The sequence below is a fragment of the Cheilinus undulatus genome, linkage group 14 (genome assembly GCF_018320785.1).
Source record: "Cheilinus undulatus linkage group 14, ASM1832078v1, whole genome shotgun sequence".
Lineage (NCBI taxonomy): Eukaryota > Metazoa > Chordata > Actinopteri > Labriformes > Labridae > Cheilinus > Cheilinus undulatus.
In genome coordinates, this window is record NC_054878.1 from 42,953,509 (window position 1) to 42,979,005 (window position 25,497).

The window sequence follows — 25,497 nt, forward strand, 5'->3', positions numbered from 1 at the left end:
CTTCTACTACGCCTTCTTTTCCACTTGGTCGCCAGGGGCATGTGGAAATAATTTGTTGGAAAAAATAACAAAGTCCACACCTAAAGGGTAGAGGAACGGGTAAACACGGTCTGGGGTACCATCCAGCTGGGTAGTAGAGTTGCCACGAGCCGTTGGTTGTGTTATGGGTGTCCCACAAGCTTAAAATCTGCTAGTAATCCCCAGGAGTTCTACCAGGGGTGAAAAGGCTCAGATATAAGAAACACCGTTGAGCTTGACCTTAGCTGCTGGGCGACAAACATGTGTTGACATGTGGTTAAACCACCTGTATTTTCCCCGCTCCCTGCCTTGTCTGTGTTGTAATGGCAGTTTTGAAACTCCAGGGTGGATGCACCTAGACCTGAACTCTTGGGTTTAGTTACCTTATAAAAATTTATTTAGTTACAGTGTAAATGATTGAGGGACAATCCCTAGTCTGATGTCTTTTGATGTATCTGGAGGACTTGTTAGCTCAGGGACTAAAAGGGTTGACTCTGCCAGCCTTTATTGTGCTGAATTCACCTCTCTAATAGAGGACTTTAACCTCTAAACAGGGCTGTAAATACCCGCTCACCTTCAGCAACCATCCTGCCTTTATGGCTGCAACTTTTCAGCCAGGCGCTGAGCAGAAGAAACAAGAGGAGAGTGAGAAAGAGAGAGGGCGAGGCAGGGCACAGAGAAAGAGAGAGAGAGAGAGAGAGAGAGACGGAGGTGGAAGAGAAAAACAAAAGCCGAGGGGCAGAACAAGTGAAGGACAGGGAGAGAAGAGTGAGAGAGGTGATAATCAGAGGCTGCAGGTAGGAGAGAGAGAGGGAGAGAGAGCTCTGACAGTATCTCAGGGCTACATCAGTGGCCATTAGTATTGTGCAGCACGGACACTCTTTTTGACAGGTCGGCTGCACCGCCCGCAGAGAGGCAGCGTTTCTGTGTGTCTGTAGCTCTATGGTGATGGTGCTGGTGTTGACCCGTCCTTTCATGTGTTTATCTCACCTCCAGATGAACTTTGATGAGCCAGCATGCACACACAATCCCACACACAAACAACAAAGACTCCTGGAGTGGTCGTTCTCATCAAATATAAATGATTTCCCCATCTGGATAGAAATCTGCTGAAAGCCCGTAACTCATTTCTTTGATAAACAGTTTTTACCCACATTTCCTCTCTTATTCAATCTGTTTTTTCTTATCTTTATCTCTCTGTTGATTCGTTGATGTCCTGCCTCTTTTTTAAACCATAATGTTTCAATTGATTCATTTTTAGTGTCCTTTATTTTTGCTGGTGTGCAAAATCAGGGGGTCTAAATGTGAGTCTGTAACCAACGGGATCATTAAGCTTTTTTTCCTCTATTAGCTGGTTCTTTTCTAAGTTATTAGTCAGTCTAAATGTTCATTCCTGTAATTTAAATTTTTATAGCCTAGGGATGCCCTAATGATTTTTTCATGGATTACTTTTTTCCCACCAAAACTGATCATAATTAATGTTTTGGGGGTTAGCCAGTCTACTTAGCTTTGCAGTGTACTTGGACTTCCTACAGGGGGCAGTGTAACCTGAAAAAAGTGACACAAAAGTCATCCCTTTTCAGTCAGCAGCATGCTTCTACTTCCTTTATTCAACAGAGAAGTACAAAACCTCCAAAAGGAGCGATCCTTCAGCAGCACGTAGTTCCGTAGCCGTAGTTCTTAGAGTCTTAAATAAAACTAGCTGGCAAAGCTATGGATGGACTATAGGATAGGATTGCTATCACCTCTCTGCTATAGCTATAAGAGGCTTTAAAATTTTAGGGTAATTTCATTAGAATGTTGTGAATTTATTTATTTATTTATTTATTTTTTTTTTTTGGGGGGGGTCACTTCAAATTTTTCCTTTTTTTTAAATCTATTTATTTTATTTTTTTATTTATTGTTGTCACTATTTTTTTCTATTTCCCTGTAGGTGTATTTTCGACTTTTTTTTAATGTGTATTTATGTTCATGCTTGATGTACCTTTACCTTGAACTGTTTTGATGTCTGTTGTGATGCACGTTATAAAAGTTGAAAAGTTCAATAAAAAAATTTCAAGATAAATAAAATTTTAGGGAATTTGTTTGGATCTTTGGGGGTATTTCTTTGAAATTTTCTCATAATTTTCTATGGAATTTGGGGAAATTTATCTGTTAATTCTGGGGAACCTTTCTGGAATTTTCTTAGAATTTTGGGGATTTTTCACTGAAACATTGGGTAATGTTAAAGGAAATGTTTTGATGGATTTTTTTTAACATGTTCAAGAATTTTCACTAAAATCTTTGGTAATGTCTTACAAATTAATGGGAATTTTTTCGTGTTCTGAAAATCTTATAGTTTTAAAGGACATTTTCCTAAACCTCAATAAATTCTAATGAAAAGACGTTATTTGTCAGTTACTTCTTACAAGTTAAGGCATAATATTTGTTCAAATTGTGCAGAAATCTAGGTCTGTTGTCCTCATATTCAGATACCTTTTTTGGCGAAAACCACCACATGATCAAAGACAGGGTTTAGGTTGTCCACTCATCAGGTCCCACTTATTTAGGATAAGTGAACTAAGAATGTGTTTCATACAAAAACACGGCGCTCAGGAGGTTAATATTGCTACAAATGAATAAATCAGGGGTCATCAAGATCTCTGGAGCGCTGGACTTCCAAATGAAGAAAAATGAAATCAATATTTTGTTCTAATTAACATATTATTTTATTAGTATTTTCTTTCAAAACACAGGACATTTTTAAGGCATTACCAGTGAGATCTATCCCGATCTATAATGCTGTAGACCCACAGAAATGGCCGGCCTCCTGAAAATCCCAGAGAATGGGCCCTCAACAAATTTGATTTAGCACCAAAATGAACTCATGTTTGAAACTTTTCACTATTTCACTGCTTCATTCTGCCATTCCTGCAACATTTTGTGCCACTTTTAACCCATTTTTGCCACTTTTTGCTATTTTATCACCCTTTAACCCACTTTCCTGCCTTTTTACTACTTTGCCATTGGCTATTTTTGCACCATTCTGCCACTTTTAACCAATTTTTGATACTTTTTGCCTCTCTAATCCAATGTTTTGCCATTCTTTAACTCCTTTAAACCACTTTTCGTGTCTGTTATCCCTTCTGTGCCCTTCCTTTATCCATATTTTGCCACTTTTCATTACTTTTTTCACCATTTTTCCCACTTTCAACCTGTTTTTGATGTAGTCGTTGCCCCTTTTTTCCTTTTACATTAATAGTTTGCCACATTTTAACCTCTTTTCACCATGTTTCATGCAAATTTTTGTCCCTTTTTGCCACTCCACAACCCATTTCGATACTTAACGCTCATTTTTGCCACTCTTTTATTTATTTATTTATTTGTGACATGGTACAATGCACATTAATGGACATAGACATGTAAATGTGCCAGATTGTAGCCATAGGCTAATTTCCATCTGTAGTCCTCAGCAGGATGATGGCATACACAAAACCCCCATATCTTTAACCCCTTTTCACCACTTTAACCCAACATTTTTGCCAACTTTAACACTTTTTTTATATATTTACTATTAATGGCTGACAAGTGAATTTCTGTAAAAACAGATCAAATGTGAAGTCATTCTAAAACTATTTGAATATTTATTGCTTTTGGGTGGATTTAACAGCTGCAGACATTCAAAGCAAAAGATACTCTTAAAACCACAACCTGCTTTTTTGAATTTAATGATCTTCTGGGGGCCAGACAGGAAGCTTTGGGGGGCCTGATTTGGCCCCCAGGCCGCCAGGTGATGATCGGTGGAATAAATGAATGGAACCTTTATTCTGTCTTACACCGGGGGAAAAATCTATCAACATCTCGAACCCTCGAATGAACTTCTGATCTAAAGATCGGATCATTTTAATGAAAACTGACTGATGATGGCTGGTGATCAGTGATCCTTACCCCTCTACATCTCCATGTATAGTGACATCTTTTGCCTTTTCATTTCTCCTCCTGTGTTTTACTTTCACTTTTCCTTCATTCATCTTCTCCTAATCTCTCCTCCTCGTCCCTCGTCCTTCTCATATTTGGTCTTACTCCTTCAGCTCACATTTTAATCTCACTACTTTTCTTCCTCCCTCTCCTGCTCTTGTCATTTGTCTCCTTAAACATTTTTTTCTTACTTTAAACCTCCTCTCCCCTCATTCTTTTCTCTTTTATCACCTTTTTTGACTCCCCTTCCTCACCCCTCATCCATCTTTTAGCTCTTCTCTGTTTTCCCGATTTTGTCTTCATGGGTTTTCTTCCTTCTCCCGCACTTCCTCCACTTTCTTTCCTCTAGTGTGTTTCCCTTCAGCTTTGATTCATCAGGAAGCTCACACTTCCACACTCACACACACACACACACACACACACACACACCCACCCACACAAGCTCGGGGAGTATGGAGGCTTGTTCATATCGGCTCCAACATCAGTCATCCGTCAGCACAACTCTTATCTGTACATCTCTGTCCGTCTCTCTCTCCGCCTGTCTGTCACTGTGTCTCTCAGCCTCGTTCGTCCTCTCCTCTCTCTCTCTCTCTCTCTCACAGCAGCAGCAGCAGCTCGTCTTTATCTTCTCATCGTTCCTCTCTGGTGGAGCTGCAGAATAAATCAACTGCAGCAAAACCAGAGATGGAGACGCACAGATAGAGGGATGGAGGGGGCGAAGAGGGGCATGATGGGATATGATATGACAAATATATACAGTGCTTGTTCCTATTCTCTGCAGGGAAGAGAGAGACAATAGGAGAGGAGGAGAGAAAGAAAGTCAGGGAGGATGCAAAGAAAGATGGAAAGAAATCTGAATCTAAAGTGACAACAATCTGCTGGCAGCCTGCTGTGGCCTTCAATTTGAAAAACGTGGGCTCTCAAACGTTTGTGTTCGTGTGTCCTCTTGTCTGTGTAATAGCTCTCAGATTTGGCCATGAGCTAAAGAATATATTTTGAAATGTTTCTCTTTTTTTTAGAAGTCAGATTTACTGAATGTTTTCAGGATAGAGAAGGTAAGCGTTTGTGATAGCTGGTGATGAGTCTTTCACATCATGGAGGATTTTTGTTCCACTCTTTTTTGCAGAATTGTTTTAACTCAGCCATACTGGAGGGTTTTTCAGTGTGAACTGCTTGATTAAGGTCATGCTACAGCATCTCAGTTGGATTTAATTCGGGACTTTGACTTGGCCACTCCAGATCAGTCATTTTTGTTTTTTAAGCCATTCAGAGGTGGACTTGCCTGTCTGTTTCAGGTCATTGTCCTGCTGCAGAACCCAAATGTTTTTGAGTTTGAGGTCATGAACTAATGGCTGGATGTTCGCCTTTGGGAATTTCTGGTAAAGAGCAGAATTCAAGGTTCCACCAATTACAGCAAGTGGTCCAGGTCCTGAAGCAGCAAAGCAGCTTCAGACCATCACTCTACCACCACCATGTTTGACTGTTGGCATGATGCTGTTTTGGTGAAATGCTGTTACTTTTACTCCAGACGTAACGGCACATGCATCTTCAAAAAGTTCAACTTTTGTCTCATCAGTCCACAGACTATTTTTCCAGAAGTCTTGGGAATTGTCTGGAATTGTGAAAATGAGACGAGCCTTTGTGTTCATTTTGGACTGCAGAGGTTTTGACCTTGGAACTCTCCCAAGGATGCCATTTTTGCCCAGCCTCTTTCTTATTGTTGAATCATGAACTCTCACCTTAACTGAGTCAGTGAGGCTTGCAGATCTTAAGATGTTGTTCTGGATTCTTCTGTGACCTCCTGGATGAGTCGCTGATTTGCTGTTGGAGTCATTTTGGTAGACCAGCCAGTCCTGGGAAGGTTCACCACTGTATAAATTTTCTCCACTTGTGGTTAATGGCTCTCATTGTGCATTTATGGAGTCCAAAGCCTTAGAAATGGCTTTATATTCCTTTCCAGACTGACAAATGTCACTGACTTTGCTTACCATCTGTTCTGGAATTTATTTAGATCAGTGGGCCTAGACTCAGGACCCACCAATATCTTTGATGACAAATTGCAACCCACATTTCCAAAATGTTTCAACAATACACATTTAGTGAATAAAAACATTGCACTTAAGATCTGGAACATGAGACAGGGCACAACTGACATGTTTAAACCCCCCTTTACCCATGATTCTGTGTAAATTTAAGTCAAATTTACAGAGATCTTGAGAAATTACTTAATTTATATGGTAAAAACAGCTCTTTTATTGCAAGATAATAATATTGATACACATTTAAATTTTCCCATCATCACAATAAAACAGAGTAAAATAACCAGTATGGTTGCATGTTCTATTTAAGTATTAAATAGAATAATTAATTCATGATTAAACCCTTAATGACCTACTGTAGAACAAGTCTGCCAGAGCATATCTTTACATTTTTACATGCTGTAGTGCCATTTTTTGGAGTATTTGAATTGGCTATACATCAATACAACCCTTAGAACCCCAATTTTGATGATATGTATGTGATAGGTCTAAAGTAACAAATTAAATTGTTCAAAAGTGCAAAACACTACAAGAAAAATTAAAAGCCTTTTTTTTTTTTACACATTTTCCTACTTACAGAGATGTCATAGCTGTATCCCTCAAAATTGTGATTGTAAAAAAGTTGCACAACATTATTTCAAACCGCCAAAAAAAAAAAAAAAATCCAGTACGGTCATAACTTTGAAATACACTTGTCTTTATAAACTGTTGCAAAAACGAAAATATAATGAAATTGTGCTTGATTTGCAAAAAAGACAGCATTTTTAGAAAAAAACAAACTTTTTACAGTAGTGAAATCAAATCTCTAAGTGAGCCAGATACTTTGAGTATACATATGTTTGCACAAGACCATGTTGAAACAATAATAAGTGCAACTCTTGACCTGCAAGAACACAACACATTTATATCCCAGATAATATTATATTATATTATATTGTTTTTTGATGTGTGTGCTTTGTACTACATTTATGCAAAAGAAAGTATATTTCTAGAGGGAAAAAGTACTCTGGAACACATTGAATGTCTGATAAGTTAGTGTTACTCCTCTGGTTTTATATACTAAAAGAATTATTGCTCCATCTCATTTGGTTACAATTCTACCCACGGTTAAAAATATATATGTACATGGCAGCTCTGGTGATCCCGTAGGTTTTAAAGGAGGACCAGGCAGGTTTGGATCACTTTTTTCCCTTAATAAATGAAATTATCATTTAAAATTGCATTTTGTACTCAGGTTATCTTTGTCTAAAAGACTATTAAATTTATTTTGATGATCTTAAACATTTACATGTTAAAAAAATATGCAAAAGATTAGAAATGAGGAGGGGGCAAATACTTTTTTACAGCATAGGAAGGAAAGCAGAAATGGGGGGAAAAGCTGCACAACATTATCAAAGGTGATGACAAAAAGATAAAGAAAAAGTGACGGAAGTTTGTTGCGACAATAAAAAAAAATCATAAAAAGAAAGAAAGACAGGTACATTAGAAATAAACAGACAAAAAGAAAGTGAAAGAAAAAAATTGCACAGGACGAAAAAGACAGAAACAGGATGAAGAAAAAGACTTACAAAGATAGTCTGTTATTTTTGATTGCCGTACTTTTAAATTGTATGTATATTGGCTACAGGTCATGTCAGTCAGGTCATTATTTTTAAAAATAAAAGCTAGGCTATATGCTATTCAAGCAGGGATGTTTGCAACAATAAACATATTTAATTAAAGAAAAAACAAGCTAATCAAACCAACACACTGTGCAAACCTTGAAAATGACTCAAATTCTTCTTTAACCACAAATGCCATGACTGATTAATGAGTTAAACTGGGTTAAAATACACATCAGTATCCTAACAAGGTCAGAAGCCTGTTCAATATCATACACCACTACGAGTTACAGCAGTACTCTTTGTAACAAAACTGCAAACTTTTTCATAATAACCTCGACATGTCTCAGCTTGACACCAAGAAAGCTCTGGAATCTTCTCTGATGCTGCCACACTTTGTACTTTAAAAGATAAGATTTATATTTCTATCAGGAAAAAGTGCTGCAGCTCAGAGGTGAGGGAGCTGATCTACTTTTTAAAGAGTTAAAGACATCAAAAATACGATGACAAACTGTGATGGCGGAGGAAATTCTTATCAGGGATCAACAAAACTCTTCTGAAGAGATACCATCTATGAAGTTTGTCCAGGAGACGTGACTGTCCCTCTCTCCTCTTGAACATCTTATGGGGATATTTTTGCTTTATTTTGTTAACCGGTATACTTTTGCACCATATTGCCCAATTAAACTGAGCTAAGTATGTGCTTTGGCAGATTTCTGTTGGCACATATCTGATATTTAGTGGCTTGAGCATCATTAAAACCCAGTGTGTCCCATCAGAGTGTCCTTGAGCCAAACATTAAACCTCCTCCCTGTGTTTGCTGTGGGGTGAGGACACAAGCTAAACCTCTAATTTGTTGTATTAACGGGTCGGCACACATTATCACTCAGTGCACACGAGCAGCCGGCTGTGAAATAATACTATCAGCACCTCATTAACTTCCAATTTGATTTTTTTTTTTGGTTTGGAGGCACAATGATGGAGCAGGAAAACAATATTACCAAAGTAGATTATAGGAATCAGAAACAATATCAGAAATCATGCTTTATTGTTTTGATACGTATGTGCGTGTCATTTAGATGTGAGGGGAGGACGAAGAGTCCTGCTAGAGGGCACGTCGGATTGTTTCAGTCAGCTTTATGAAGTCCATCAGTTTGTAAGAGCTGTAAGTCAGCCCCCTTTGTCCCTAACATCCAATTCTCTCTGTCTCACAATCTTACAATTATCATATCCTGAAGTTTCCTCTTTCGTCTTCCCTCTGTGCACCTATCTTTGATTCTGTCTTATTCTGCTACCTTATTTTATTTTGTCACTTTATATCTAACCTATCTCTTGGAATGCTCCAACACAATGCTCTTGTTTTTGGTAGAAGCTTTAGCCTTTTCTAAAAATTCTTTATGTGGTGTTGCCCAGATCGATGTTGAATAAACCCCATGCTACTGATACAGGAAACAGTCTTAACAAAAAGTCAGCGTGCACAATACTACTGGCATATTGGTATTAGCAGATCTGAAATTCCTTTTTTTTTTAAGCTTTATCCCTTTTGATGCCTTTATTTGATAGAGGAAGGACAGTGGATAGACTCAAAGGGCCACCGGCTGGACCCGAACCCAGGCCACCCGCGCACATGGGCAGTGCCCCAAACCACCCGACCATCCGCGCTCCCCAGCAGATCTGAAATTTCTACCAGTATTTACAACTAAAATTTAGGCTCTATAAATCTGCCTACATCATCTGTAAGTATTTGCTATATGAACAAATTAGTTAGTGGAGTTATAAGCTAGACAACCAGACTTAAACTGCCTATTAAAAGTATTTACACCCTTGGATGTTTCACACTTTGATTGATTTTATAAATCAGTCATGGTCACTACAGCTTGGATGGTTTGTCTTTGATATCAAAGAGAGAAAACATATTTCTACAAAGTAATGTCAATTAAGCAGAAATGTGTAATGTAAAATAGGTGACTGCATAAATATTTGCCCCCTTTAAACTAACTGAGTGCAGTGAATGTGTCTCGAGTTATTGTAGTATAAAGACAGCTGTGTCTGGAAGGTCCCGTCACTGGTTGATCAGTATTCCTGGCTACCATTACACCATGGAGACAAAAGAACACTCCAAGCAACTCAGAGAAAAGGTTGTTGAAAAGTATAAATCAGAGGATGGATGCAAAAACATTTCCAAGGCACTGAACATCCCCTAGAGTTCAGTTAAATTCATCATGGAGAAATGGAATGAATATGGCACATGTGTAAATCTGTCTAGATCAGGGCGTCCTCACAAACTGAGTGAGCGTGCAAGAAGGAGACTAGTGAGGGAGGCCACCAAGACACCTATGAGTACTCTGAAGGAGTTCCAAGCTTCAACAGCTGAGATGGGAGAGACTTTGCAGACAACAACTGTTGGCCGGGTTCTTCAGCAGTCAAAGCTTTGTGGGAGAGTGGCAAAGAGGAAGACACAGTTGAAGAAAACTCAGATTCAATCTGGACTAGAGTGGGAAACTCCATGGTCAAGTGGAAGAAAGTTCTTTGGTTTGATGAGACCAAAATTGAGCTTTTTGGTCATCATACAAGATGCCAAACACTGTACCTCACCACAAACACATCATACCCACTGTGAAGCACGGTGGTGGCAGCATCATGCTGTGGGGATGCTTCTTGGCAGCCAGCACTAGGAGGCTAGAGGACATTCTTATTTAGCCTCATGAGAACTACAGCCAGGAGAAGATTTATTTTCCAGTACGACAATGAGCTGAAGAACACAGAGAAAGCTACACAGAAATGGTTTGAAGACAACGAGATGAATGTTCAGGCATGGTGGAGTCAAAGCCCAGAGCTCAATCCAAAAATGTTTGTATTATGACTGAAGTAAACCACCTTCAACTCCAGAACGGTTGGATACAAGCACCAAATTGTGTTCAGTGTTTGGTGAGTTTAAGTTAGTAGTTTGTGCCTGAACTTGACCTGGTAATCAGTTTTTCTACAAGTAATCTGGTGGTCAGATCCTGGACTTTTCGTAGACGTTATGTTTTTATTTTTCAGTTTGCTCTATGACATTTTGTGTGTGTTCTTAATTTTTGTGCAAGGTTATTCACAGGAAAGCTTTGTAAGTTTTTAAAAACTAGAAAAAAAAAAATTCTGGGTTTTACTCAGATGTTCCACCTTAAATCAGTTAATAAATGGTCCTGATGGAGGCAGATTAGATAAGCAGCAGGGAACAATGTGTTAAAGTGGCTGACAGAACATTGTGTGGTGCAAAGTTGTGTTCAAACACACAGGCACACCCACACACGCACACACGTACACATTTGAGAAAGGTGAGGTTTAAAAAATGAAGGCCAGAAAAGAACAAGCCGACTGTTTCTGTTTGAAAATGTCACCAATCCATCAATCTGATGGCTAAAGGCCAGTCTTCTCATTATACTGGCGCTGTGTCTGCTCTGTTAGAGGAAAGGATGCTGACCCAGCGACTGAAGCATGCTAAAACTCATACATACACAGACATACACTAATGTGGTGTATTTTAATGAGCCTCCGGCTGTTTATCTATAATTCATCTTCAACAGGTCTGCTCATATTGCTCGCTGTGTGCTTGTGTGTCTTCTCTAGAGATCTTTTGTTTGTGTGTCTCAGAGAGGAGATGTAGAAGGCTTCACCTCTATACTATAAAAACAACAAATAGTCTTATTTGCTAGTTTTTTGGGGGGAAAGCTTATAGGTTAATTTGTTTCGATACAATTTGATACCATGCAATCAAGTCAGTTAATCTTTATTTGTATAGAACCTATTCATTACTAAAGTTATCTCATGACATTTTACAAATAGGGCAGGTCTAGACTGTACTCTTTGTTTTATTATTCATAAAGAACAAACATTAATAATCCACCATGAAGTGGAAAAACGTCCCTTTAATGGGCAGGAACCTCAAGCAAAACAAGACTTATTTTGAACAGGCATCTGCTGAAGCTGTGCCGGAGTTGTAAGGGACAGAGGGAGATCCAGAAAAAGAGAAGAGGGAGATCCAGAAAAAGAGAAGAGGGAGATGCAGGAAGACAGAAGAGGAAGGCACTTGAAGAGAGATTAGGGAGAGAAAGGAGGAAAATGCCTGAGGAGGGAAGAGGGAGATGCAGGACCAGAGAAGCAGTAGATGCATGAAGAAAGAAGAAGGGGGTGTGCAAAGAGAGAAGGGGGAAATGCAGGAAGAGAAGAGAGGGAAATGGTTCAAAAGAAGAGGGGGTTACAGAAAGGGAGAAGAATATTCAGAAAGGAGGAGGAGAGAGAGAGATGCTCTGAGAGAAAAGAGGGAGTACAGACAGAGAGAAGAAAAAGGGTAGTACCTGGTACTAAAAAGTGTACCTAATAAAGCGGCTGGTAAGTGTAAAAAGAAGAGAAGGTAGAGATATAGAAAGAGAGAAGGGAGATACGGAGGAAAGAGAAGAGGAAGATAAAGAAATGAGAAAGTAATGCAAAAAAGAGAGAAGGGAAATGCAGAAAAAAGAAGAGGGTGATGCAAAAAAAGAGAGGAAGATGCAAAAAGGACAGGGAGATAGAGAAAGACAGAGGAGGAAGATGGAATAAGAGAGAAGAGGGACATAATGATAAGAGGAGGCGATGTGAAAAAGAGAAAAGGGAGATGCAGAAAAGGTGAAGAATGAGATACAGGAAGAGTGAAAAAAATATTCAGAGAGAAAAAGGAAGTGCAACTAAAACTTATTTTCTTAGATATAATCATTGTAATTTTGGTAACAATGGTGACGATATGAATTAGCAGTGATAGCCAATGGGATGCATTTTGATAAAGTGCAAAATAATGTAAAACTGCAATACAATATGATCGGATGTGGTGAGATTTGATACTATGTGATAGGAAAGGATGCAATATGATACAGTAGGCTATGATAGGATGCAGTTATGATGTTGAGATATGATACCAATCAGTGAGAGTCTGATGCAATATGATGAGCTGAGATTTGATGAGATCGAGTGTGATACAATGTGATGAGGTTAAATATGAAGCAATGAGATAACATATACAATGTTATGTGATGCAATGCAATGCAGTGTGATATAATAGAACTGGTGGTTAGGAACCCAAAAGTGTCAGTGAAGCTGGTTTCAGTGGGCTTCAGATGTGTGTCTGGATTAAAAAAAAAAAAAAAAAAAAAAAAAAAAAAAATGTCACAGAAAGTCCATGATGTACATTATCTTGAAGGAAATGTCCCCATATCCTTATTTCATAACACCTTGTTTTACAGCTCCAGTTCAGATTGCCTCATTAAGAACATTTGGTGAATACAGCCATTTAAGGACCGCTGATATAGAGCACCATGACATTATGGCAGAAGCCATACAGCAACAAGAACCATTAAAAGATGGGCTCGAATACATGTTTTAATGCCTCGAGGCTGAGGATAAGTTGCTGAAACCTTGCATAGAGAAGACTGAAGAATATTTGATATCTTCAGGAATGCTCCTTGAGTTTCATTTTTCATTAATGTTTTTGACATTTTCAGTATTTATATTGGGAAAATACAAAGGCACGTGGGTCATGGCATCCATTATTTGATGTGGCGTTCCCTCACACCCTTCTCTCTTTCTCTTTCTCTGCAGGTGCACCACTCTTCATTACGACTCTGATCTTCCTCCAACTTCCATCATCATCACCTTCCACAATGAGGCCAGATCCACCCTGCTGCGCACCATCAGGAGGTAATCCACACAGACGGTTTGAGACAACACACTTTAGTCACAAGGTCCTCACCAAAAATGTCTAGAGCTTTAGGTTGTTTGTGGAAGAAGCCTCTCATGATCCAGGTAGCTTACTAAGTTTCCAAAAATCAGTCATTTATTCATTTTACACATTTTAATCAGAAAGCACCAGTTCATAGCAAATGTTATCTGTGCTGTTAGCAAAATGTCCCCTAGCCTGATTGTGACAGCTTCTGTTATGTCCTGATGTCACAGGAAGCTGTCTCCACGGCCTCCACGGCGTCAGTTAATCCCTTATAATTGGACACCTAGTCAGGCATTAACCCTTGCATATATATATTTTAGTACCACGATAATGACCATAACATGGACTTGTTACAGAGGTATTGTCATAACGTGAGCTTTTGATACCATTAGATAGTGTTGTACTCAAGACCACACTATCCAAGACCAAGACTTGCCCAAGATCAGAGTTCACCAAGACAAGACAAAGTCTGTTGGGGTCGAGACCGAGTCAAGACCAAGACAAGACCAAAACGATAAAAATCAATTAAAAAAATATGACAACGTTAAACAGTTAGAAAGCATTCTCTCTCTAATTTTAGTTTTCTTTTTAATGAATTTGACAGATAAAAACAAGATGTCTACAACTTTTTCAAAGCACAAAATGCAAAAATCTCAAATCTTAACAACTAACTTCTTGTAAAAAAAATCAATCCCTGTATGTATTTTAAATACCTGAAAATGAGATGTGTACCTAGATGTGTCAGGTGAATGAGGCCTATAATAAGTGTTCAGAGGGATTTCTGACTAGAAATAAGATGGACTGATGTCTGAGTTTTTGCAGATGTAGTTATTTGTTGTTTTAGCAAGAGCTTCTCCTTAGTATCACATTAATGAAGTCCAAGAATAGCAGATCAGGGCTGGTCTTGACTGGTCTTGATGGAAAATTCTGAGTCTGGCCAGTAGGACTGGGCAATTAATCACAAATTAGATTAAATTGCAATTTGGCATGCTGCAATTTTCAAATCCCAGCCAGTGCAGTATTTCTTTAACCTGAAAGGGGTCACAATACCCGTTTGATGCAATCTTTTTTTATTTTTTCATGCTTTACACATTATTTAAACATTCAAGAGTCTTCAATTTTTTTTTTTTTTTACAAAAATCCCACTTTTCTTGCTCATATATTTATTTTTCTTCATCAAAATGAGAATGATATGAGAAATGATCATCCCTTCAGTTTAGCAATTGATATCAAATTGGCTATATGAGCCAAAATTGCAATAAGATATCTTTTTTCTAAATTATTTCTCTCTAGTTTACCTTCTCTAATATTGTTCTTGTTATAACAGAATGATTTCTTACTTATGTTTGTTGAACAACGCATAAAATGAGGAACCTAAATTATTGCATACTAAATCACAATCGCACTATTGCAGGAAGAAATTGCAATTAGATCATTTTCACAAATCGTGCAGTCCTAAGACCAGTCCTAGACTGAGACAAGACCAAGTAAAAATGCTCTCGAGTCCGAGACAAGACCAAGACATTCAAAATGTGGTCTTGAAACCAGTCCCAAGACCAAGACTGTTCTTGAGTACTGCAACACTATCATTCCATCCCTATTTTCTACCATTGTTAAGTTTAAAATTTGGCTGATTAAAGTAGTTCAAAAGAGAGAGAGAGAAAAAAATGTGACTAAAACTAAAAGGCATTTTAATCTAAAGACTAGGACTAACTCTGCATTATAGAATAACAAAAATTAATAATTTTTGAAAAAAAAAAATGTTTGAAGTGCAAAACACAATCAACAGCATTAAATTGTGTTGCAAAAACTGTTTTCTAATCTACCACCATTCCTGGTGAGTGTTTTCACCAGAACAGTCGGTCACTCTGCAGAGTGGAAAGTGACGTTGGACTGCTCTACAATGGAGAAACAAGCGCTACAAGGCAGGAGGTACAGTCATCATTAAATCACAGTCTTGTAGGAAGCTGAAATCGTAACTAAAGCTGCATCTCGGTTAATCACCCAGCACTTAGATAAGTCCAGGTCCATTTAGCATTTACTGAAAATGATCGGCCTTGTTTGCATTTTTAAAGAAGGCAGAGCTGTGATGTTTTGTTCTTGCAGAAAACTGACTGTGAGTGTGTTTACTCTTCAATTATCCTCAGAAATCTGTTCCTGTCAAACTTTTGGCTGGCGAGAAAGGAAACATAGAGCTGCCAAAGTTGGAGTAGAGATGGAGTGATGGCACAGCAGAATCAAACCTACACTCACACACTTTAACTCTCCTGACCCCCAGTCTGTGAACCGTGGTTCTGTCTTTGAGTTTGATGATATCAGCAGGTCGCTGCGCTCACATCCAGCACAAACAGAGCCACACACATCTCAGTGTTTTGGCCTGAGTTCAGCTCATTATACCAGTCAGTCAGCAGGGACTCACTACGTCTCCTTACTATCACAGAGGACAATGTGTATTTTCTCTCTCAGTGTGTGTTACGTGTGTGTGTGTCTCTCAGTGTGAGTGTTTGTGCCTCGTCCTCCCCCTCAGCCCTTCTCAAAGCTCTGCAGTTTTCAACCAATTAAAAGACAATCTGTCTCCCTGAGCCCCTCTGCTCCCTTTGGCTCTGCTTGTCTCAGTGTAAGTGTTGCTGTGTGCGTATGTACCGTGTGTATTTGTGCGTTTGCCGATGGTTACTTGGAGCTGGAAGTAGTTTATCTGCCTCTTATTTTTAGTTTGTGCATTTGGAACATTTGCTCTCGACAGCATGCACAGATGCCTCAGAAGCTGCTGTAAATACATTTATATGGCATGAACACATTTTAATAGAAACTTATCGTCTACTTTAAGGATATTTATTGCAGTTATTATCCATGACATTTTAATGTAGGCACTTCACCAATGTTTAACTGCCCATTAAATACTAATTGATGCAAAAATTGTAAAAACAGAAGCAAGATTTTCCATTTCTTAATCCTCATTTGGTGAAAGCATTGGCTATTTTCAGATTATTATTCAGCTCTTGGAAATGATGGCCAGCTTTTCTGGGCTGCAGGTAAAACCAGCAGTAAGCAGCAACAGATTTCCATCAATTCTCTATTTATGTGTCTTGCTATTGTTTATGGTCCAACAAGTCTCAGCATCCTCCATTGGATGACATTTGCCTCTAGGATTGGATGTTAACTTCCCTGTATCTGTAGAAACCATGTTAGCATTATACAAACTCCAGGCAAAGCTTCCTTTTTTGTGTCGCATCATTTAAAGGGATATTTTGTATTTTTGAAGTTAGGTAGTACAAGGTACCTGGAAAAGAGGTGCTATTAGTCTACATAGATTTTAGTGTGCATTGCCCCTATAAGGAGAAAGCACTGGGGAAGCTAGTCTATACTGGATGACAGACAGGTACAGTTTCTCTGCTTAATTAAGGAAGTTTTAGGTTTTAATGAGCCTTAAAAAAAATGTTGGCTTAAATGTATGCTAAGTGTTTAATTTTTCACTCAGAAAGCCTCTGTGTTTGGCACTATTTTGCGGTGCAACTTCAGGCTATGTGTTCTTCCGCCTCTTAGCATCGTCATCTCCTGATCCTCTATTTGGGTCAACAACTTTTGCAGATGGAGACACAACAAGAAGAAAGAGAGAGGATGTATACTTGTACAGCGGAGACTGTTGAGCTCACAAACCTGGAAAGCTGCTGCTCTATAAGTGGGACTTAGCAAACCGTCTTCAGGAAATTTCTGATCTGATCGATTATAGTAGCTCACAGATGCATGCAGCCTGCATCACTCCCCATCCAGAGTTCCTGCCTTACCAAACACTGGTGTTTTATGGACCGTCTTCAACTTTTTGAAGAAAAATTTGACCCTGACCAGAAGAACTGAATGGAAATTTGTCATCCATCTAAGTTTATTGCCATCGTTTTACTCCTCTAATGTCTGATAATTAGACAAGCTACAGTCGACACGATATGTTTACCTTATGAAAACAGTGTGTCATCTGTTGGAGTGGAAAACTGAGCAGAATAGCCAGTTTTAGGCCCCTTCCACACAGAGACAAAAACAATATACTGCTGTTTCGTTTTGAAAAGTTTTCTGTAAATATGGAATTGTTTCAGGAAATATCTGCATAAGCACGGAACCACTGAAAACGCTGTAGTGCATATGCCGAGGCTGTACGTGGTGCTGTATTGCTGCCTTGGAAATGCACCAAAAGAGAAAAGAAGGAAACTGACACAAACTTTCTTCTAGTTGCCCTTCTGGTTGTTCTCTGGGTTGGATTTAAGAACATATGGTGTATGTGTTTCGCGGTGGTGGTAAAGGAGCATCAGATTTTGCTGTAAAAGCCATAATACGCTCAGTAGCGTCTGCAGCATGAATACAACCCTGTAATCCGCCATTGTTGTTTTGGCCGGACGCGCACAGGCATCTGAAGAGAGCTATGCTATGTGTGACGTAATCGTTTCAAGATAGATGCGTGTGGCTGTCCACACGGAGACAAAACTGTAGTTGTTTATGGATTTGTGCACTCTGGGTCCTGTTTTCAAAAGTATCGTTTACAGTTACCCAAAACGCTGTTTCCGTGTGGATGAAACGCAGATACGACAAAAAACTTTTGCGTATACTCCTGAATTGGTTCTCCGTGTGGATGGGGCCTTAATTTAGTTTGTTGTTGTCGTCTCTGTTGAAACCTGTAGACCCAAGCAGCTGTTTAGGAGATGATGATACACTTAGGCGGAGGAACACGTAGCCAAAAGGTGCACCACAAAATAGTGCCAAACACAGAGGCTTTCTGGGGGAAAATTAAAACAGTTAAGGATATTTTGATATGGTCTACATTGGAGCCAACATTGTTTTTCTGGCCCATTTCTACCTAAAACCTGCTAAAGAAACTGTACCCGTCTGTTACACGGTTTAACCTTGCTTCCCTGCCAGTGACCCCAGCGTGCTCTTCTTAAAGGGGTAACACTGATGAAATTTCTGGATTCCACCTGCTACTATTGCCAAGTACCTAATACAAGCCCACGTCAAAAGAAAGAAATATCCCTTTATTAGTCTGGTACACTGGCTCTTTACTCGTGTGTCATGTCCTAGAAGTGAGTCATAGATGTGTTTTCAGCCATGACTGTGAGTCAGAAAAAAAAGCCAAAGAGTCGATTAACTATTTTTCAAAATAGTACTCTACATCATGTTTCTGACAGCAGAAAGGAAATAAAGTGAGCTCAACTGATATTTACCTGTAGTTACTTAGGAATTTTCTTGGGGGATTTACTTCAAATTTACCGTAAGGAAATTTTTAAGGTAACTTACGATATTTTCCCATAAATATTAGGAATTTTCCTGCAATTTTGGGGTGTTTTCTGTGGTCAGAAATGTTGGTAATCTTCTTTAGGATGTCCTGTAAGGCTGGCCACACACTACATGACATTATGCTTGATTTGAGGCAAGAAGTGTGTGGCACCAGAGAGTTCAGGGGGGCATGAGGGCCTGTCTGCTCTGAGGTTGTTAAAATTAGGGTCATTCAGCTCTTCTTAGATATGTGGAAGGGGTAATCATGGGTTAAGGGCTGTAGTCCCTTCTTCTTCACCTTGTTCTTTAGAGCTTATAATGACAGGCCACATACTGCAACACCACCTTGTGTTTGGGAATGTGTTGTCTTTATTATCTATGTGTTTTATCAGGATAATAAAATGATGTAAAATGTTTGCAATATTGGTCGATACTTATTGGCACTGATAACTATTGTGCATCCCTAGTCTTTATGTCTGTGGCCTTCCATGTTTTCAGAATCATTTAAGATTTTGAAATTGTCTGGTGTGTGGCCAGCCTAAATCTAAGGAAGCGTCTCTTGGAACTTTTATGAATTTTAAGCTGTCATTGTAAAGGCTTCTCACAGAATCTTTCAGCAGTCTTTTCCAGGAGGTTCCCAATATTATTTAAGGAATATTTATTGGAAACGTTCAGTCATTTTCAAAAACCTTCAACTAAACTGTTAAGTATTTTATCTGGACTTTTTCCCAAAACTTTAATGGATTGTCTTTGATGCTTTCCTGGAAATTTTGGGTTATTCTCTTAAGTCTCCTTCTTATTCTGTTAGATTTTGTAAAAGCTAAGGTCCAAACAGCAAAATATCCAAAGTTTGTGTCTAGATTTCTCCTTATGTAGCTGATGGTGGATCCCAGGCATGACCTGTTGAGAACCAGTGGTCTAATACATCCTGGGCTGGGTCCCATTCATCTGTTGAGTCTCGTTTCAACAGCAGATTGCAGCTTCACAATAAAAACACCAGAATATTTTTCATACCAAAATCCATTCATGAACCTACAGAGTCTGTGGTTGACTTTTGCTGAGTTTGAAAGTAGAGATTAGTTCAAAAGCTGCTTGGTTTATTTTCTCTGTTCACCAAGCCGAGCGTTGTCACTAAATACTTAAATACTGACTGGATCAACTCTGACATTTCACATCTACCTCCTTATTTTGCTTTTTCTTTTTGTCATGTAAACATTTCAGGCCACCCTCTTTAAAGAGAAGTGCTCTGGCTGCCATGTCGTCTTCAGGCCGTCTGCAGTGCTTCGTTGAGGTTGAGATAGTTCTGTGACAGAGCGTCTGACATTTACACTGTACAGTAGTCCACGATGAGTCAGTGAGTCACAAACAACACAGCTGGTAACAGCGAACAGCCAAAACTCAGAAACTGGTGATGAGATGAGTAATGAGATGAGAAGTGAGAAGAAAGCTGACTGTTCAGTACAGCTTTTAAATGTCTGAGCTGCATACACAGCATTTTTGTGAGTGCAGTTTTGATGCTTTATAAGTTTTCATTTAGCCAGTCCCAAAGTATCTGCAGTAAATATATATATATATGAATATTTTAGACAGTGTTTTTATTCATTAGTATGATTGATTGTTTTACTTTATTTCGCACAGAAGTCAGAGATCGGGGTAAATATTGACTGCTTCTGGAAGTGAAGGTGCCTTGCTTAAGGATATTTAATAGATCGGTGTTGGTTTTTGCAGGTTTTTGGCTCATTAACTACAAATTGTTTTGTAATTTTTTTACACTGCTGACCCAAAGCAAACCATCAATTCTGGGATTGATTTTCAGCCTTCCAGAGAGGCACTGATTTCAGATTATTCCGGTGTTTTTCCCCCAAAAGAAAGCAGAGCCCTGAAACAAACATAGAGGTGTAATCCATCACAGTGAATCCTTTAACTTTTATTTGACAGTTTTATTCCATGTAGGACATTTGTCTTAGTTTGCTGGCATCTAAGTAGGATTTGGAGGTACGCATTATTTAACAGGTTGTTTGCAATCACATGGTCCCGAATGTTTGTCGGGAGTCAGGAAGTGGAGGACAGCCAGTAGAAATGAATGGGAATGGAGGAAAGTGAGTCCTTTAATGGACCTCTACACTGCAGTTATCAGAAAATGTCTACATACTATAAATACACTTTACAAAAAAAGTGATTTTTATCACAGTTTAGTTGATTTATCTGGTGTGGAGGCGATTAATATCATAAATTCTCAGTCCTGCAGACCTCAAGCATCGTCTAGTCCAGAGGTTCTCAACCTTTTCAGCCTGTGACCCCCAAAATAAGGGTGCCCGAGACCGGTCACCCCCACTGTACCTGAAGGTGTTTGAACAGCCATGCACAATTCAGAATAGTCATGTGCCGACAAGGCCATCCATGAAGGGGGTTAAATGGGGGAGCTTACTGGTGTCCAGCCTGGGCCCATGGAGGTCAGCAAAACCATGGTCCATTGTAAAGTGAAGCTGTGATAACCACATTTTATATTTAACCTGAATAATTACCAATAATATTCATGTGTGTAGTAAAAAGCCTTCTTAAAATTGGAAGTCCCTTTTATCAAAAAAATAATGAAAATGGTTTAAAACTTGCTAAAATTGGTAAAAAAAAAAAAAATGGCAAAAAATGTTCAGAGGTGATGAAGTTAAATTTCAAAAGTAACAGAAATGGTTTAGAAGTGGCAAAATTTAGATAAAAATGGCAAAAATGGGTCAAAGTGGCAAAAATAGGCATAAATAGTGGTAAAATGGAGTTAAAATGAGACTGAAATTGCTTTAATTAAGCAAAAATGGGTGGACATGTGGTGAAATGGGATGAAATTGATTTAAACTGGCAAAAAAGTTAACTGAGAAAAAAAACAGGCAGATATTGGCAGTAATTGGTTAAACTACCAAAATTAGGCATATCAAATGGTAACATGTAGGTAAAATGTGGAAAAATTGGGTGTAAAAAGGGGTTAATAGTGGCAATAATGGATCCTCAGAGGCAACATTAAGCTTAAGTGGCAAGAACTAGTTTAGAAGTGGCAGAAAAAAGTAGTGGAAAGAGTTTAAAACTGACAGAAATAGGTGTTAAACGGTAACCTGACACACCAGATGGTTTTGTTTCACACATCCATCTGGAAAACCTTCAATACTACGTTTGGGAAAAGGCAGAGGATATGACAAAAACTCAGAGTGTGATTGGATGAATGTTCTGTCTGTCACATCTTTACAGGCCAATCAGAGCAACAAAACGTGACATAGCTGTGACCAAGGTGCGCGTGCGCAGCTACCGAGGAATAACGCGAACGATGGCGACTGTAGATGTCAGTACGCGACTTTTGTCGTTTTTGAAAAGAAAACAACTCACTGCTGTTCTTTGTTCTTCTTTTAACAAAGAAATGTTGTCAAATTCTGATAAGACTGATGCTTTAGCAGCATCCATAATAGTGTCTTCTGCCATAATTGCACCAGTCTAGTGTTGCTTCTTGCTTACGTCACGACTCCACCGTGCCTGAAAGTGCTGCCCCTCGATGCTGATTCGTCCTGTCACTTTCTAACCGGGCCCAAATGGTTCAGACCGGAGCTTTGCAAGATGGATTCACTAGTGAAAAACAAGGAAACTGGCAGATCCATCTGCTTTGCAAGGTTAAGTTAAAATCATTTTTTTGTAAAGTGAAGGGATCGTACTCAATGTATATAGAAATTTTCTGATGATAATTGCTGCACAGAGGTCCATTTAGAAATGTAAAGTACTATATTTCCTCCGTTCCCATTCACTCCTTGCTGTCCCCTACTTCCTGACCCCATCAGACATTTTGGATCATATGATCGCAAACAACCTATACATCAGATGTCTCCGTGATTCCCACAGTGTGGCCCATGGCTTCTAGGGTGGACCCAAAATGTATACCATTTTGTACAGCTCTGCAGAATTTGAGAGAGAACTTCCAGAATTCTCAAGAGCTCAAACAAAGAGAAGATAATACGACAGGTCATGTCTCATCCGTGGCCTCACTGGTACAACAGTGATTATTAGAGATTGGGGCAGACTCCTTCCTTTTGCCACATCCTACCAATATGAGACAGGTTTCTCTGTGTATCAGTGTGCACATTTTCATCTGCCCCAAGTCGCCTGCAGAAAATGTTTTAGATAACTGATTGAAGCTGCCTTTCAGTCCTTCTGTTATACAATCCATTACAATGACAAACATGTGGAGAGAATCTGTGGCTCCTGAATGTGGAGATATAAAAGTCTGAGAAATTGAAGCTTAATACTGAGCTGAGAAAAGCCTCGTAATCATTCTTCATGGATTCATCTTATTGGATTAAACTGAAAAGTTTACAGATTGTCTAAAACTTTTCTGAGAGGCTTTGAGAGATATTTAGTGACGACAGCATTTAAAAAAAAAGGCAATCGAATTTCAAGCATCGCTTTCCACGCGTAGAGAGAAAAAGAGAATAGTGGGATAATAGTCTGATAAGTTTTCTTTTGACTATCTGCAATCAGAGAACACTGAGAGCCTATTGAATGCCCACAATTACTTTATAAAAGGCTATAATTTTAGAGGGTTTGTGCGCTTTGGGGCTTGGCTATATGCAAGCAACTTTAATAAGTTTGATTTCTGAGACAATGATGAGCACTTTGAAAGCTTTTCATCTTGTCATCAAAGAGTTGCTTTCTGAGGAGGAGCTGGGCCATGTCGATATTTAATCAAGCTCTGATCCCAGGATTGATCTCATCTTCTCTGTCTGCACTGGGCGAGCGATAAGGAGGCATAGAGGGAGAGAGAGATAGAGAATAAAGAGACAGAGCTGGTTTGGTTCAGTTTGTTGTGGTTATGAATGTATGTGCATGTAAAACAGTGTCCTGAGCTGCAGACATTTTATTAAAAAGGAGACACAGGAGCATCATGGGAAGTGAAAAGAGAGGAGGGACAGATCTCTCCTCTTAGATCAGCACCAGCTCAGCACTTTCTGATTCAGTGGGTCTGAAAACGCAGAGTCAAGAGCAGGGATCACTTCCTCTTCAGCTGATCACTCAGGATTTATTAGGGGAGGTCATTAGGCTGATGTAGTCTCTGTTTCTGCTGAAGATTTGCTCTTTTATATGACTCAGGATGGCTCTGTTGTTTCCTCTCTCCCTTTTTTTCTGTCTCAGTCTTTAACCCTTTCTCTAGCAGCTGGAGGAAACAGTGTATAGCTGAAAACACTAATTTGCCCTGCAATTTGTGTTATTTGCACCTAAAACACTCATTTTCACCTGTACTGGGAGCATAGCCATCCATATACAGAGGAAAAAGGGAGAAGTTTCCCTTTTGGCTAAGTTGCATTGGTAGAGAATTTTTTGTATTTTTTGGGCTTTTCTGACTTTATTTTAATAGGACAGCTAAGAAGGATCAGGAAAATTGGGGAGCGAGAATGGGGCAAGGCATGCTCCAAACATACACCAAGGTTGGGAAGTGATCCTGTGACCAGTGCATTGAGGACTACAGCCTCTGCATATGGGCGCCTATTTAAGTTAAGCAGTCGCCCATACGTCTGTATGAGTGCATGTTTCATAATGGTCTGGTATGAGCCTTTGTGGGGGACGTTTTCACAGTGTAGGAGAGTCCATTGAACTGAACCATTTGCCTAATAATGTTGGAGGAAAGAAACATAAAAATGACTGAAAAAGAAAACAGGTAAAAAAAAAATGATCGAAAAAATGGATGAAAAAATGAACGTCAAAAAAATGATCGAAAAAATGGATGGAAAAAACACGTCAAAAGATTAAGAATAACAAGGACCGCTTCTGATGGCTGCTCTGGAGACCCAGACCTCCCCTCCAGCCCGACTAGATTGAGATGATCGAAAAAGGCTGGCTTGGGCCAGAGTCTCTAAGGAGCTGGGAGACAAGCATAGCTCCATGATGGAGGGATGTTGTTGCTACAGGGAGGCGGCGCTGCAGACCTAATATGAGCAGAAGGGAATCCGCCTGGAGCTCAGAGGAACAGTGGACACTGATGAGATGAACAGCAACAAGGACAACTGGAAGGTGGAGACCATTGAGGGGATTTTTTTTTTTTTATCTGATATTACCCCAGTCAAAATGCATTAATTAAAAACAAACATTGTGCATCCTTATGACTGCAGTATTACACACACCAGAGGGGTTTTAATGGAACAGGGTTAGGGTTAGGCCTACACAGCAACTCAGAGCTGTTACTGATGGGACACTCAAACTTGGGCCGATTAAAAACTACACCCTTTTCTGGCAGGGATAAGCTCAGTGCATGTACCTTGCATCTCATGCAGCTACAGCTGGGATCCACTCCAGCTCCCTGCAACCCCAAGCTGAAAAAAACAGTGTAGATGATGGATGGATGGATGGATGAATGGATGGATGGATGGATGGATGGATGAATGGATGCATGGATGGATGGATGGATGGATGGATGGATGGATGGATGGATGGATGGATGGATGAATGGATGCATGGATGGATGGATGGATTATGGATGGATGGATGGATGGATGGATGGATGGATGCATGGATGGATGGATGGATTATGGATGGATGGATGGATGGACTGGTGGATGGATTATGGATGGATGGATTATGGATGGACTGGTGGATGGATGAATGGATTATGGATGGACTGATACATGGATGGATGGATGATGATAGATGGATTATGGATGGATTATGGATGGGATGCTGGATGCATGGATGGATGGATGGATGGATGGATGGATGCATGGATGGATGCATGGATGGATGGATTGATGCATGGATGGATGGATGGATGATGATGGATGGATTATGGATAGATTATTGATAGATTATGGATGGATTGATGCATGGATGGATGATGATGGATGGATTATGGATGGATTATAGATGG

At 39.3% G+C, this 25,497-nt stretch overlaps 1 protein-coding gene across 4 annotated transcripts in view; it reads left to right on the forward strand.

Annotated features, from left to right (window-relative positions):
• The window catches only part of galnt14 (UDP-N-acetyl-alpha-D-galactosamine:polypeptide N-acetylgalactosaminyltransferase 14 (GalNAc-T14)), a 332,011-nt gene that overhangs the window by 189,840 nt on the left and 116,674 nt on the right, over positions 1-25,497 (forward strand). For all 4 annotated transcript variants that reach the window (XM_041805581.1, XM_041805579.1, XM_041805580.1 and 1 more), the window contains exon 3: positions 13,226-13,324. In XM_041805581.1, the coding sequence (XP_041661515.1) occupies positions 13,226-13,324 (99 nt within the window). The remainder of the gene's footprint in view (positions 1-13,225; positions 13,325-25,497) is intronic.